Source organism: Engraulis encrasicolus, chromosome 2 (genome assembly GCF_034702125.1).
Source record: "Engraulis encrasicolus isolate BLACKSEA-1 chromosome 2, IST_EnEncr_1.0, whole genome shotgun sequence".
NCBI classification, from domain to species: Eukaryota; Metazoa; Chordata; class Actinopteri; order Clupeiformes; family Engraulidae; genus Engraulis; species Engraulis encrasicolus.
In genome coordinates this window covers 24,282,658-24,299,394 of record NC_085858.1, presented here as the reverse complement: position 1 = coordinate 24,299,394, position 16,737 = coordinate 24,282,658, and the positions used below count along the sequence as shown (strand labels likewise).

The 16,737-nt window shown below is 41.8% G+C and overlaps 1 protein-coding gene across 1 annotated transcript in view; it reads left to right on the top strand.

The window, feature by feature from the left end:
• LOC134435409 (alpha-N-acetylneuraminide alpha-2,8-sialyltransferase-like) overlaps nucleotides 1-16,608 on the top strand; it is a 27,859-nt gene extending 11,251 nt beyond the window's left edge. The window contains exons 3-8 of the mRNA XM_063184347.1: nucleotides 11,083-11,151; nucleotides 11,628-11,705; nucleotides 13,589-13,733; nucleotides 13,892-14,004; nucleotides 14,094-14,186; nucleotides 15,928-16,608. Coding sequence (XP_063040417.1) covers nucleotides 11,083-11,151; nucleotides 11,628-11,705; nucleotides 13,589-13,733; nucleotides 13,892-14,004; nucleotides 14,094-14,186; nucleotides 15,928-16,402 — 973 coding nt within the window. The 3' untranslated portion in view covers nucleotides 16,403-16,608. The remainder of the gene's footprint in view (nucleotides 1-11,082; nucleotides 11,152-11,627; nucleotides 11,706-13,588; nucleotides 13,734-13,891; nucleotides 14,005-14,093; nucleotides 14,187-15,927) is intronic.
• Nucleotides 16,609-16,737: the final 129 nt, after the last annotated feature.

Below are 16,737 nucleotides of genomic sequence, written 5' to 3'. Positions count from 1 at the left end.
GGAATTGTAACCTCTGTCATATAACCTTTTATTCCACTTTAACAACAATTTCGGTTGTTCCACGCATGTTCGTTGGGCACGCGATGACGCAAGACCCGTGTTCTTTGCTTCCTGGAGAAAAAATGACGGATTTCAGATCGATTTCTTACATGAAAGTTTTTGCTTAAAGACTAAATGACTATACATGTTGTGGCCTCCATATATTGATGTAAAAATGCACCACAAACTGATGTAGCGCAACAAAGTTACTCCGCATTATCCTATGACCTCTCTATTTTCTAAGGTAGCTGGGTAAGCTAACGTTGGCATTATAAATGATCCATACCATAGGGCCATGTGCTAAGGCATACCTGTCAACCATCCCTAATTTCCCGGGAAACTCCCTAATTTTGACCCATTTCCCGCTTTCGTCCTGATTTGTCATTTTTCGTTTAAATATCCCAATTTTTCACATTATAAAAAAAAATCAGTCAGTCCAGTAATTATACCCACGGTCCTGTCAGTTAGCCAGACGAGCCACACTCCCTCTTGAAGAGAGACTGAGAGTGTATTTTGCTCATCAAGCTACCTGCCAGTAGATTTTATGCCAGATGCCACCAAGAATTGAAGTTCCTTGAAAATAGGAGCTGTCACCCTCGAGCTCTGTAGGCGTGTGTCTGCCTCAGAAACAGTCAGTTCATACAACGCTGTTCATATGGTAATGTAGTATTGTGGACTTTAGGGAATTACCCAGAATGAGAATTACCAATGTTCATTCAAATGCACAAGATGTATTTGCACGACTACTGGATTCGACAGAGACAGGTTCCTTTGTTTAACTCCTTCAAAGGGTTTCTTTATTTGTACAATGTTCACTCATTAAAACAATGTGGCACAGCCAAAATTAAAAACAAATATTAATATAGAGGTTGGCTGTCACTTGGATAACAGTTTACCAAGCCAAACTAACAGGGCAGGTTATCAGTTGAGACTAAATGTTTCCCACACGTGCACACTCAAAAACCACACAAGCTCATAGGTTCGCTACCCTATGCAATTGATTCAATCGGTGTGACTATACACTACACACAGGTGAGAAAATATAGCCTGGTCCTGATCATCCCATAATACTACCATATCGTATTCATGGTCTGGAACTTGTGTGATCTGACGCGATTGCAGGAAGCAGGAAGTTTACACTCAGTTATGGTTTGAAATCGATTGGACAGCTCTCACCCAATCGCCGACAGTTACTCAACAACAACATAGCGCAGACCAGAGCCATTGGCGCAGACGTTTACGTCATCATCACGAGCGACCTCCCCTACGTGGGGCGCTTATTCGCTTATTGGCCGTTTGCTGGGGAACGTTGGGCATCAAGATCCTACCGCTGCAATCGCTGATAGTTATCCAAATATCGGTCTACTCCCAACTGGATGTGGATATGGGAGGGTATTCTGACAGTATCTTAGAATCTAGTTTAATTTGTCATCTTTTTCTTTTGTAATTGTTTATGTTTTTTATGAGCTCACGTATCTTACATTTTTACATCTTTCTGCTCTATAAAAATGTTGCGCACTCCTCTAAATAAATGTGCACAGCATAAATACCATCGTACAGCTAAAATTACGGTTACATACCGCCATTCAGACATACCGCCATTCCACCATTGACTTTTTATTGCGGGAACGGTTTTTCCAGCTTGCAGGAACTGTTTTCAGACCCTACCTGTAAGGGCATTTGGATACACTAATCCTGTAATTGCTCTGTCACTCTCTCCACTTCCGCTCATGTAGCGGAACATTACATTGTTGCAAATGTCAATTGAGTTAGAACGTTGTTCATGCGCCTTTAAGTACTTGCAACAATGTTCAAATGACTCGGAATGGCTCGGAATGACAATCAAATATTGTCTGAATGGCAGTATGTCGGAATGGCGGTTGCCCCCCAAAATTACTCCTATTCCTTAGATGGACACCTGTGTTATTCTTTAAACGGGTTAAGCATATGTTTCTATAAGACAGATGTGTAATACAGTATAAGCTCACAATCAAGGGTAACCCTTTTTTGTTTTTGTATAGCTTATTATTTTTTGTATGTGTGTGTGGTATGTTTGTGTCTATGGTTCTGATTGCCTGTAAGTTCTCTACTGGCAATAATATTTTTTTAAGTTTAGACCGTGTCAAACTGCAGTCCATGCAGTGTCCAGAAAATATCTATTAAAACATTAGCATTTGAGACCATCGAGGATGACACAATTAAAATCACACTATTTTCGCACCATACGCCTATACAAACCATAAGTAGGATATTAGTGATGGTAATTCCGATTCTATCAGCCAACTTAGGTTAGCACAAGGTTAGGTTAACAGAAGAGGCGGTTCTCAGACACATGCAAAAGGTCAAATTCAAATTGGTCATCATTACATTATAATTGTAATTATATACATTTAGTTTAATACTCCCAGTGCATCGTGCATTATGAATAATACAAAATCAAGAACCGTAAAGAACAAAAAAACGTTGATATGGTGATATGGACCGAATAGTGAACACAGAAAAACATCATACTGTACCAACTGAGGTGTTAATTACCGCATACAAAGGAAGTGTTCAAACATTGCATGCATGTTCGAGTTCCAAGGCCAAAGCCACCTCTGACAAGGAGAGTATCAAGACTTGTCTCAAATTTGCTAAAAACGTATAAACAATGAATACAAAGCTTCTGAGAGAATATTCTGCGGACAGATGTAACAAAAGTTGAACTTTTTGAAAGGAGAGCCTCCTGTAGCCTCTGGTGTGAAATGAACACTGCATTTAATAAAAAAGAACGCCATGTTAACTTAACAGTGAAACATGGTGGTGGGAGTTTCATACTTTGAGGCTGTTTTGATGCCTTGGGACATGGATGACCAGCTAAGATTAAAGAAAGCATGAATTTCACTCTTTACAAACAAATCCTGAAGGATAATGTCCATCCATCCATTTGTAACCATTCATTTGTGTTCATGCATGGGATCCATCCACTGTAGCTGATTTTAAATCAATTATGCAAAGAACAGTTGACAAAAAATAATGTGCAAGGCTGCTCGTCAGTTCTTGTAAACACTTCACTAAAATTGTTGCTGGTACAACAAGTTACTGTATAAGGTTCAGGGGGCAATTACTTTTCACACAGGCTCATGCATTTTTTATGGCTTTATTCTCTCAACAAATGAAATAATCACTGAGAAACTGTATTTTATGTTTGCTTGGGTCATCCTTGTTTAATGTTTACATTTGTGTGGTGATCTGAAAATGTTAGGTGTGCCAAAGTGTGCTGTGTGCAGCAACATTAACGGTTGCTGGTGGACAGAGTTTCAAGGTATACTGAGAGAAGCTAACCTTGTACCATGCATTCCTCCTCTATTAGCATTTTGTTCTTGGCAAGCACACACCTGAATGATTAATTGCTATTTTACCCTAAGCAATTAAGCATGTCCTGTCAATAAAATGTGTCCAGGAGTACATTGTGCATCAACTCTTTCTTTGAACTGCTGAGACCTGAGGTGTTGCTTACATTATTATTATAACAGTCCGAGCTACAGGGGCCATCTGACAATTTCCACTGGTGGACTACAGTCAGAGAGAGTAGAAAGAGAGAGGTTCCATTGGCCCATTGTTTCTGGGTTCTATTATTGCAAGGGGGAGGGGCAGACCTAGGCAGACCTAAGGACTGTTCTATTCAATGCTAGGAGTATTATGACACGTCCCTTTAGGCAGACCGGAACCTGGTCATGTTAGGTGCCCATAGCAACCTATTACATTGGCACATCTCTATATACTTAAAGAATCTCTGCAACAGTGTGTCAATGGTTTACAACAGAGAGGCTACTGTGGTACTGTAAGGACTGATGACAAGCTGTTGTTGTTAATATACGCCTTTCAATGGCAATGAGGAAAGGTTTGTACAGTTTGGAGTCTGGCTGCGACTCAGGGATAGGATCACAACAGATGCTCTGTATAGAGGGATTTGGGATGTTCATCTCTGTGTCAACATATAAAGAATTACATGTAATGATTAACCTGTGTTTGAGGCACTGATGAGGGTCATGTAGCAGAGCAGATAAGGCCAAAATAGTTCACTTTGGTATGCAAGCATGAAAATTGGCACACATGTTTATTAATATGCACTCTTTCAACCGAGGGCGTTGTCCAAGCAAAAATCCAAGATGGCCGCCATTTTTTCAAGATGGCCACCTCTCCAGTTGTAAATAAGGCCAAAAATAGTTCACTTTGGTATGCAAGCATGGAAATTGGCACACATGTTCATTAGAGGGCACTCTTTCAGTAAAGGGTGTTGGCCGCGCAAAAATCCAAGATGGCCGCCATTTGTCAAGATGACCACCCTCTCCAGTTGTAAATAAGGCTAAAAATAGTTCCCTTTTGTATGCAAGCATGAAAATTGGCACACATGTTCATTACAATACACTCTATTAGCACAAGGCATTGGCCATGTAAAAATCCAAGATGGCCGCCATTTTTCAAGATGGCCACCCGCTCCACTTGTAAATAAGCCCAACAATGGTTCACTTAATGATGCAAGCATACAATTAGGCACAAGTGTTAATTAGAATGCACTCTTTCACTAAAAAAACATTAGCTACCCAAAATTCAAGATGGCCTCCATTTTTCAAGATGTCCACCGTCTCCTCTTGTAAATAAGGCTAAGAATAGTTAGCTTAATGATGCAAGCATGAAATATGGGATACATGTTCATTAGAATCCTCTTTTTTTAAAATAGCGTGTTGGCCATGGAAAAAAATCCATAATGGCTGCCTCTTTTTCAAGATGGCCACCCTTTTCACTCATATGGCCTAGTTGACTTTATGATGCAAACATGACATTAGGCACAACATGTTCATTAGTAATTGAATAACAGGGTGCTGGCCATAGGAAAATGGAAGATGGCTGTTAATTTCCATGATTGCTTCATTCCATCAATGATTCCTTATAGTTAACTGGTTTGTAGTAGCCTATCTATAATTACTTCAAGAAAAACGAAAAGCATGATCGTATATCAAAGTCGAATTGTTTCGTAAAATAGCAAACTTAATGCCAAACATTCAAAAAACACTTGACAATACTCTTTTATAAGAACCTTAAAATAAATGTTATGTACAGGTATAGAAGGATCAGACAGACTAAACTGAACATGTTCAACTTCATAAGGCTGGGTAAATGAGACCAAGCCTGTGTAGCATTTGCACCTGTCTGAGACATTGTCAACTCTGCAATGGTCCAGTTGCCCAGAATACTAGTTTTCAGCAATCTTCTTGGTTTTAACTAGTCTTAGACATATCCACAGATAAATACCAACATGCCTCAGAATAGCCAACTTTCTCACCCTCAGACAAGTCAAGTTTAGTGTAGTGACTGGTCTTGCCTATAGTGGCTTTTAACTCTCTGTGGAAAAGTTGAGGGAATCCACAGTTATTTCCTTTTGAGCTTGGTACACCGCGTTTACTAACAGCAAGCCATTGGAATCCAGGCATGATGCTATACTGGTAACACCACCCCCCACACCTCTCAATAGCCTTAAGGGGGATTCATACTTGGCGTGACTGGTGTAAGTCTCCTTCATACTTCACTCGCGACCTCACTCGCGACCTCACTCGCGCCATCACGTGACCCAAAATGACGTCATACGCCGTGGCGCGAGCTGCCGTGTCGAGACGTCGTGCACCCCACATTTTTTGTAACATGTCGTGCGCCACCAGCGACCATGCAGGTAGACAGACAAAGCAGGAGTTGCGAAGAGAGGCTACAACTACTGTAGGCTACTACAGAATGGATCCTGCACCATTTTGAGGATAATAATAAAATGTCATAGAGAGTCATTTTATCTACTCTCTTAAATGTTGTTCAGTGAAACAATTGTTTACTTTGTTCAGAAGCACGTTGTGTTCGGCGATATATTTAAAAATTCTGCCGCCAGAACAATGCTCTCACATGGTCTTGGAATGATCTGGCAATGTAGGCTACAACAAAAAAAATATATGTTTCAATGTGGTAAGTCACAAGTCAGACGTTCAGTAGGCTAGCCCTACAGCAGCCGTGTTTGGCTTTCTATTTTATACATCCGTAGAACTCACGCTGCCGTTTCTCTCATGAACAGCAGAGGGCACTTCCGACAATGCGAGCGAAAGCCTTCTGAAGTATGAATAGTCTGTCGCAAGTGATGACGTCATTAATGGTTCTCGCGCCACACGCGACAAAATGCGCACGTGAAGTATGCAGAGCCCTTTAGTCTCACTGCAGGGCCAGCCCCGGGCTGGCCCGGACAAAAGGGGGCTGACGGTGATCTCATCAAAAGGGGGCTAGGTGCTAAAGATGGCCGCCGGGCCAGGTTGTGGGGCTAAGGGCCGCTTTCCCTGGCCCGTCGAATTCGATGGGCCAGCAAGCACCGCCGAGGCTCGGAGGCGGGGTCAACCTCGGGCGATATAGCCCACGTGCGATATAGCCTACCAGACCTTCGGCGATAATAGCGCAAAAGCTAAATAAGCCGACATAAATGTCATGTGTGAGTATTTGTGAGACACTTTTTATTGGTGTCCAGTGGAAAGCATGCCAAATCACGATAATGGCACAAGAGTTGGCGGCTAAAAGCAGAAAAAAGCCGACATGACTTAGCTATGACATCCCAAGTTTAAGTGTAGTGGTGCCCATGATGCCCTGATAACAACAAAAAAGTTATGTTGGCTAAATAACTTTAAAAACACAAACAGAAGTGCCAAAGTTGCATCTTATGAAATTATGCCATAAGAAAGCCAAACACCCCAAACTAATAATTTGCCCAGAATTTAGCGATAAGTCCCCCATGCAGCCACATTATTACACAGTAAAGCACAGCTGTTATTGACTTAGGCCTATTTAAAATCATCCTCACTCTGCTGCCCTAGTGTCTCATGTTTTGCAGACATACTAAACCATAGGCATACGTTTTGCAGACATGTGCCATAGTGCGCACACTTAGAATTCCCTGCAGGACACACACCGATGTTATGCAGATTGAACGACTTGTAGGCTACACTACTTCCGTGGCTACTTTAATAAATAGTCGCTATTCCCCTGGCTCATCATTTTCTATAGCAGCTGATGAAGATGCTATGTCTCCGGGATTTGGTCTCTTTTCACATGGTAACTTATTCAATTACCTGCACATTCACCATGAATAGACAGGTGGCACGCCGCAACGAGGGGGTGTGTCGCTATGTCCGGGGCTCATAATTTTCTATAGCAACTGATGAAGGTGCTATGTCTCCGGGATTTGGTCTCCTTTCACATGGTAACTTATTCAATTACCTGCACATTCATGTCTCGCTATGTCCGGGGCTCATGCTTCTGTGCGCTATTGGGGGGATTAACTGGGCATGTTCGCACGTCTCCTTCTGTTCACTCTCTCAGTTGTCGAGCTGCTCGTATTTTCATGCGTCTTTGTCTTCTTAACATGCGCTGCGTCCCATACAGCTTCTGAATCGACAACTTTGCCATGTAATAAAACTGTTCTTGAAAGGCAAGCCATTTTCTTTGCAGTTCTTGTCGTCTTTGTCCGTAGGCTACGAGCCAAACGGCGACCTGCTCCAGCAGAGTTTGCTCCGTTTTCTTCTCCTTCTTTGTCGTTGTTCTGTTGTTGTCCTTCTGTGATTTGGGGCGAAAGTGGGCTGTGCCCGACTGACGTTTCACAAACAAGGCGTGTACCTGAATGTGCCTGGGGTCGGCTATGAGTCCGATCAGGCAAAAAATGGCCCGGGGCCGGCAGCTCCGAGCCGGCCACTCTCCTGAGCCCCGGGCGGCCCCGGGCCGCTGAAGCGCGGCTAATGAGACCAAGGCTATTGAGTGTGGTCAAAAGGTTTGACCGAGTGTCCTGACCAAGTTAGAGCAGGTTTATTTTTTGGTTGTTCAGATGTTCACACCAAACTTGATTATTGTAAAGTTAACAAATAAAAGTAAACAAATGACCCGAAGCACTTGGCTTACCAAAAAACCCATTTGTCTGAATGAGATGCATATTCCCCAAGAGGAAGCCAATTGCCACATATTTGTCTATGCCATTGTGCCAATGGCAATTTTAATCAGCAAAGCATACATGTGCAGCAGCTGTGGCTGATGTGTGCTCAAAGTCAGAGCATTTGATTGATTGACATTCACAACCTTTACAGGACTGCTGGCCAAGAGAAGGACAAAGACATGTTGTTCTTTAATGCTTTCACAGGTTGTGACGTGGTCTCAGCCTTCACCACTGATGAAATTTAAAAAGGAAAAGGAGACAGCATAGCAGACTTGGGACAGTTTTACACTCAAGTAACCAGCTCGATGAGGACAACATGAGGGTTCTGTAAAGTAGTGGTTCTCATGGTTGAGAGGATCAGTTCTGCAGATTGTATTGATGATACAAGACATGACCATTTTGCCAGAAAGCTAAGACTATATGAAGAAATTCCTCAAACAAGTAGAACTGATATATCACACTAAACATGCAGCAAATCAAGCAGCCTGGGTGTGGGTTTAGACAAGTCTGTGCCAGCCAGAAGTTAAAAATCCAGCTGTCTGAAGATGGGATAAGATTGATGAAGAATGGACATGTCAACCATTGCAAAGAGTTGTGAAGAGTTTGCCAAGTGTAGAAAGTGTGAATGCTACAGGCTTGGTCTTACATGCAAGGCCCAGTGAAAGTGTAGTGTAAAGTGTAGAAGTGTAACTCTGCCTGGTCCTTTTATATCCCATCTGTCAAGGTTTTGTCAAAAACAACAGACCTTTTTCTAGATGTATGATGTAATGGAAGTAACTGTACTTTAAAGCAGGCAACATTAGGAATTATTGGTTGAGAGGATAGACATCTTGAAAAATCTCAGCCATCTTGGATTTTCCTGCGGTCAATGGCCTTATTTCAAAGAGGGGATTCTAATGTGTTCCAAATTTCATCCTTGCAACTTTAATTGAACTATTCTTGGCTTCACTTACAAGTGGAAAGGGTGGCCATATTGAACAATGGTGGCCATCTTCGATTTCTCTTTGGCCAAGAAGACCCCTTTTTGGAAGAGTGGCTTCCAATGACTATTTGTGCCAAATTTCATGGTTATATCATTAAGTGGACTATTCTTGGTCTTATTTACAAGTGGAAAGGGTGGCCATCTTGAGAACGATGGCCATCTTGGATTTCACTGAAACCAATGCCCATTTTTCAAAACATTGATTCTAGTTGACATTTGTGCCAAATCTCAAGCCCTCATCATTAAGTAAGCAATTATTGGCCTTATTTACAAGTGGAGCGGGTGGCCATCTTGAAAAATGGCGGCCATCTTGGATTTTTACACGTCCAATGCCTTGTGCTAATAGAGTGTATTCTAATGAACATGTGTGCCTATTTTCATGCTTGCATACCAAAGGGAACTACTTTTAGCCTTATTTACAACTGGAGAGGGTGGCCATCTTGAAAAATGGCGGCCATCTTGGATTTTTGCACGGCCAACACCCTCTACTGAAAGAGTGCCCTCTAAAGAACATGTGTGCCAATTTCCATGCTTGCATACCAAAGTGAACTGTTTTTGGCCTGATTTACAATTGGAGAGGTGGCCATCTTGAAAAAATGGCGGCCATCTTGGATTTTTGCTTGGACAATGCGCTCTGTTGAAAGAGTGCATATTAATGAACATGTGTGCCAATTCTCATGCTTGCATACCAAAGTGAACTATTCTGGGGTATTTGGGCAGTTATCTGCTCCACTAATGTAGCTTCTAGCTGCCTTATGTACAGTATTGTATGGGGGCATTATTGTCACATGCTTCTGATTATTAAGCATTTATGATCCTGTCAACATAGACCACAGTACATTGTGACTAGAAATGGCAAAATAGAATGGCATATTTTGTCCATTAGGGCAAAGGAGCAGGTGCTGTAGCACCACCTCATCTCTATCTGTGCACGACCCATGTTGGAATATGACCACTCCTCCTCACAGCTTCCTCCTCTTTTTACCACAGCCATCTTGGATTTTCTTTTCCATCAGAGCAGTGCTATGAATAATGATCTGCCTTCAGAGGATTTCTCTGCAGCCAACTTTGAAGGAAAGGCACTGCAAAGTCCTCTGCTCTGTCCTAAGCACTCTTCTACCATCTCTGCATTCATTGATCGATTTCTATCTATAGTCTGTGCTGTCCTCCAGGGGAAGTCATTGGTTTCAGTGTTCATCAGTTTAGAGCTAAATGAATGAATATGGGACAGATGTGACCTAATGGTTAGGGAGGTGGTCTTCAGATCAGAGGGTTGCCGGTTCAAATCCCACCCTTACCTCTCCCCACACCACACCTTACCTCTCCCTACACCTCCATCCATGACTGAAGTGCCCTTCAAGAAGAGCAAGGCATCTAACTCAGTGCTGCAAGGACCAATACCCTGTAAATAACTGCAAGTCACTTTGGATAAAAGTGTCAGCTATTGTATGTGCAATGTAATGTAAAAGGAACACATCAATACATGATTGAAGGCTGGAAGGAAGGAGGATCATAGAGATTGGAAAAGGAACCTGAGCTGTCTCTCAATATTCCACCAACAGCTACAAGCCATTACGGCTTTACAGGTCTGTTGCAGTCTGGCATGGGCTGCTTCTCTGAGGTACTGTGACAGAAAGCCCTGAACATTTAGACAAGGGCACAGCATGGATGAGCTCAATGGTCAATGTCTTGCCCTGCAAGTTTGATGGATTTTATTTATTTATGTATTTATTTTGTGCCTTTACTAGGCTATTTGATATGACAGTAGAGAGATGACAAGAAATAGTTGACAGAGAGAGCTGGGTGGGGTTTGAAAATGGCAGGCAGGATTTGAACTTGGGTTCCCCAAGGCAATACTCCCCATACTGCGCAGGGTGCCACAGCACCCCCCAAAAGTTTGATGGTTTTGTCTCACTGATGATTCTCACTGACATGCCCAGAAACACTGATATAACACTGAAACACTGAAATAAATACACTTTATTCCTCACTATCGTGTTACAGCAACAGCACTATACATTCATAAGTTTTGCGACATCACTCTTAATAACTCTTTCTACCTGTGTTACAGAGGGACCACTCTTCATTTCCCATTGCCAAACCAGAAGGGTGTGGATTCCAAACGCAATGTCAGCTGTGGGTGAGAAAAAAACACACACACACTCAGGAGGAGTTTTGATTAATTCAGCTTCCACCAGTCACTGACCTCATGCTTCTGCTTGTTGACCCCCTTGTTGGATCTCTTGATTACTGCATTTGGTAAATTACTGTATACACATGTCCAGAAACTTTGAAGTCCTTAAAAACTCAACTCAAAAGCAATATTCACCTGCCGACATAATAATTAGAAAACCAGCGCACGTTCCTCACATGATCCTGGCTCTGGAACTCGCTTTACAGCAGGTTACTATCCTTGTTTTTGAGTATCATAAAAGTCTTATCATTTTGTCTATTTGCTAAGTGTCGAAGAGTAACCCTGTCCATGCTGTCAAAGACAGCAATCGCTGTTATGATTTATTAGTATAGGGCCATTTGGTGCAATAATATGTGTGTATATCATGTGTATTCATCACAGCCTCTCTTCACAATCTCTCACTTGTGTTTCCTTATTTTCAGGGGCAGTGTTATCGACAAAGTGATGGAAGGTTATTCACTAAACTGGAAAAGGAATGAAACCAATTATCAACAGTTCCGGTATGACTGAATAAACATATCAGTAATGTCTTAACTTAGGAAGAGCTTTAGGAATAAGCCTGATTTTTAGTCACAGCTTCCATGCGTTTTGGTATGCTTTCCATTAGTCTTTCATTGTTACCTCCGCCAAGGAGGTAATGTTTTCGGTCGCGTTGGTTTGTCCGCTTCCTATTGATCACATTCCAGAGGTTTTCAAGTGGGTTTGGACATAGTGTTTCCTTGATTCATCTACTCTGCTGTTGTTGTCCAGCTGACACATATTTTAGAGGGGTGGTTTGCTCCATTTCATTCCTGGATCCAACTGACAACTTGAAAAACTAGTTCAGTCAGTAAACCTCAGTTCAGCCAAGTGCAACTGGTGGAGAGAGAGAGAGAGAGAGAGAGAGAGAGAGAGAGAGAGAGAGAGAGAGAGACAGAGAGAGAGAGAGAGAAAGAGAAAGAGAAAGAGGCAAGGTAAGTTTATGTGCATTTCATACACAGATGCAACTCAATTTGCTCCACAAAAAAACGTAAATGTAGAGAGAGAGAGAGAGAGAGAGAGAATGTACTGTATGTTTGTTGAGGGCATGAGGAGCAAAGAGGAACACTACACTACTCCAATTGATCTCTGTTAAGGGCTTGTATTTGCATTTGTTTATATGTTGGCTACAGGTCCTCATAATGTTCTCTTTGGTTTTTTGTGTGTTTTTTTTTACTGTGTGTGTGTGCGTAGGCAAGGGTAAGCCATACCATACCCTCATACTCATTTCGTACAGTGTCTGTTATCTTTTTTCATATTTGATTCGATAGTATCTCTTAGGCCAAACAATTTAACAGGTCTTTTTAATAGGCCTACTGGTTAAACTGTAGCCAGGCTAAAGCCCTGGCAGATGGCAATCAGCTGCAGATGAGGAACAATAAGCAGGACAAAGCTCAGACCAAACACACGCCCTTGGATGAAGGTCACGCGACCAAAAAGTTGCAAATAAACTTGAAAATGAAGACCGTGTACAGGAGTTTTTTGCTTTCTAACATTGGTGATGCTGGGGAAGAGGATTTAAAATAAGAAAATCAACCACTGAAAATATGTATATTCTATAGGGCATTAGCTCAAAATTAAAAAAAGTAAAAGACCATGGGAATCCCTCTTGGGCTCCGAGAAATTCACGATGGTGTCCAAGATAGTGTCCAAAATTGTTATATTTTGGATTAATGCAATAACTTTCGAACAGACTTTTGCATGCAGTTCTTCAGAAACAAAGTGCATTTTATTTAACATGTATTCGTAGGGATACATGATCTGCGGGCTCTCTATTCGTCTTGATCGAAGGCAGCCTGACGAATAGAGGCCGCATATAATTTATACCTATGTGTTAGTAGTGTAATGTAAAGTGTTAGTACGTGTTAGTAAGTGTAATTTACTGTTAAACTAAACCATGTCATGTACTGAGCAGCAAGTGTCATAGATTACATTACATTACACTACCAGAGAATGTAAACTATTCATCTAAACGTTTAAGTCAGGGGTATTCAATTATATTTCAACGAGGGCCAGTTTTTCAAATTCCTCCCAGTTAAGGGGCCGAACCATACGTATGTATTATGGTTGCCGACTGTCAATGAGACAAATATGGGAGACTTCATTGAAGTGGAGGGTCTGGGGGTCCTCCCCCAGAAAATGTTGTGTTTCTTAGATGTAATTTCCTGCATTTTAACGTCTCATGTCACGTTTCAGGATGACAACGGAGCCCATACTTTTATCTCTAAATTCAAAAAAACGATTCTGTATTTGAAGGGGCTTGTGGGGGGCCAGAGCCTTGCTGTTCAAGGGCCGCCATTTGAATAGCCCTGGTCTAAGGGATAATGACCAGATGAGCTGTTGTGTGGTTCTGATGTTTTTACAGGGTGTTGCTGAGCAGCATGTGCAATGGTACCTCTAAAGCAGTCGTCACGCAAGACAAAACTCCTGTGGGCTCAACTGTCACTTACGATGGTGAGAGTAAAAAGACACTGAAAGTAGATGCTCCACTGTTCAGCCTCTTTCCAAAGGTACAGGCCCACATGACAGTATTACAACATTACTGTGTTACATTATATTACACAGCGCATGCATGATTTGCGGTACCTGATGATTCAATTAGCCTAATTAAAATGTCTCTCTCTCTCTCTCTCTCTCTCTCTCTCTCTCTCTCTCTCTCTCTGTTCAGGAGTCACCCTTTGTAAACAAAACTTGGGATACATGTTCTGTTGTTGGAAATGGAGGTATTCTGACCAACAGTAGCTGTGGACCGCTTATTGATTCTGCCCAATTTGTTATTAGGTATGTGCAGTATACCATATTAAGCAAAATACCCCCTTCTGCTCTGTTGTAATGTGTTAGTGACCTCTGTTAGTGATTCTCTTCAACAGGTGCAACCTTCCACCAATTGAAAACGACTATGAAAAGGATGTGGGCAATGAGTCTGATCTGGTAACAGCCAACCCCAGCATCCTACACGAAAAGTGAGTCATGGAAGAAAACATGAAAGCAGCCTGTCTATCCCTTAAGGGGAAATACGGTGTGAAATGGCTTAAAGGGACACTGCGTGAGATTTTTAGTTGTTTATTTCCAGAATGCATGCTTCCCATTCACTAATGTTACCTTTTTCATGAATATTTATTACAAGTATTCATTATGACTGGAGAAATTGCATTTTTCATACATGAAAAGGGGGATCTTCTCCAAGGTCTGCCATTTTGAATTTCCAGAAATAGCCATTTTAGCTGTAAAATGACTGTACTTGGACCATACTAGAAAACATTTGTTTATTCCTTAGTAAACTTTCATGTAAATATCAAATTTGGCAATAGGCAGCCCAGTTTCAATGAGCAGCATAGTTGCAGTACCTTTTTTGACCATTTCATTTCCTGCACAGTGTCCCTTTAAATAATGTTAAAACATGATGATGAGCGCTAACTTTTTTACACATACTTCACCTCCATACATCCCCTGCATTCAGAATTCCAGCGCTCGTTAGCTAATGCTAAAATTGTTGGGCTTTTGCTATGGGTCTATCGACACTGAAGTAGCCATCGTTATCTCTATTTTCCATCCATTAACGAGGCTCAAAGTTACTCAATACTTCATCACGTAGAGTTGCGGTGTTGTTGACATGTAAACTGAGGCAGAGAACTTTGATAGCGCACAGTTAGTTTAGTTAGTTTATTTTTACAGGCTGTGCCACAGCCGGTTTACATAGCCTCTACACTCACTCGATCCATGCCTGCAGTTCACCTAGGGGTGCTGTCAAGAGAGCGCAGCCCATTCATTCCGAATGGAGTCTGCACTCCCCCGTTGTAGCCCTTAGAGTGCACTCTACAATAGACTGCTGCAGAGGATAGCTGAGTCCATCTTACAAGATGGCTCCCACCCACTATATAAAGAGTTCCATCTTCTGCCCTCTGGCCACAGATATAGCCTGCCTGTCTGCCGAACAAAGCATTTCAGAGGAAGCTTTGTCCCCTCTGCAATTAGAGAAATTAATAATATAGCGTCCAAACACAGGCTATGATTTTCTGTAGGCCTATCTGACCATGTTATTTATTGCTTTTAATGTTTTTTCACTGTTTTATTGTTTTTAATTCCTTAGACAAGAGTCTTATTTTACTAGGTATTTATCAATCTAGTTACTTCTTATCATCTATTCTATCGTCGCTGTCCAGCAAAAACCACTTATCTCCACTATTATTTTTAGTTTTTTATGTTCGTTCTTTATTTATTATAAAATAAAAGACAGTACTACTGGTCAGTCTCCATAGGTATATGTGTATGATAAATAATTTAGTAGCCAACTTTAATGTTGCAATGATTATTATTTTTTTTTTTTTTAGAAAATGTGGTTTTATAAATCAATACATAAAAAACAAGGAGAAGTGGAGATAAGTGGTTTTTGCTGGACAGCGACGCTATACTCCTTTTATAATATATTTAACAATCTATTCTTATTTAGTACCTCTGTCACTTCATGTGACACCATGTCTCTTTGATAGGATGCACTAGGTCACTTTTGGTATTGTCCATATGTTCATTGTGGGTTGCTTGTATGTTATGTGTGTCCTATGTCCTCAATGTTTTGTATGAGCGAAGCTCACTTTTACTGCAAATCAAATCTACCCTTTGGTACCAATAAAGTAATCTAATCTAATCTAGTCATTGGGCTGCCTGTCTGTTGGTGAGCATCTTCCATCTTTTCTTCTCTGTCAGGTTCAAGGATCTGGTAGAGCGCCGGAAACCCTTTGCAGATAAGCTCCGTTCTTACGGCAACTCCCTGATCTTCTTGCCTGCCTTCTCATTTAGCTTCAACACAGCACTGTGTCGGCGTGCCTCATACACCGCTGAAGACTTCCAGAGCCCAGCTCAGCCTGTGTACATGAACCCAGAGTACATGAGGAATGTGGCCCTCTTTTGGCACTCCCAGGGCCTACGGGCTAAGCGGCTAAGCACGGGTCTCATCATGGCGAGCCTGGCGCTCGAGCTGTGCTCCAGCGTGCACCTTTACGGCTTCTGGCCCTTCAGCACGCATCCGCATACCTGTCAAGCCCTCGCCAATCACTACTACGACAATGTACAGTTCAAGAAGAACATCCATGCCATGCCCACCGAGTTTGGCCTGTTGCTACGCCTGCACAGTCAGGGCATTCTCAGGGTGCACCTCGGGCAGTGCCCAAAATGTTCATAACAGAAGTATGTACGTCTGCCATGTTCAAAAGAATCTATTCTTATTATTGTTTTATTATTATTATTGTTGTTGTTATTACTATGGGCATGTTGGTAGAACTTAAAGCAACACTCCGTTTTTTTGGACACAGGACCTCATTTCCGAGTCAGCCAGAGTGTTAGAAGTGTGTCCAGATCGTTTTTTTGAAATTCCATGCAGTCATTGTAAAACCGAGGGTCGATGTTGCTAGGCTAGCGCAAGTGATCCACTTTTGCTAGCATGACCCAAAAAAGCAGTCTTAACAAATTCAAGATCAAGCAATCAAATCACATCAATTATTATGCCAGGCTGTGGAT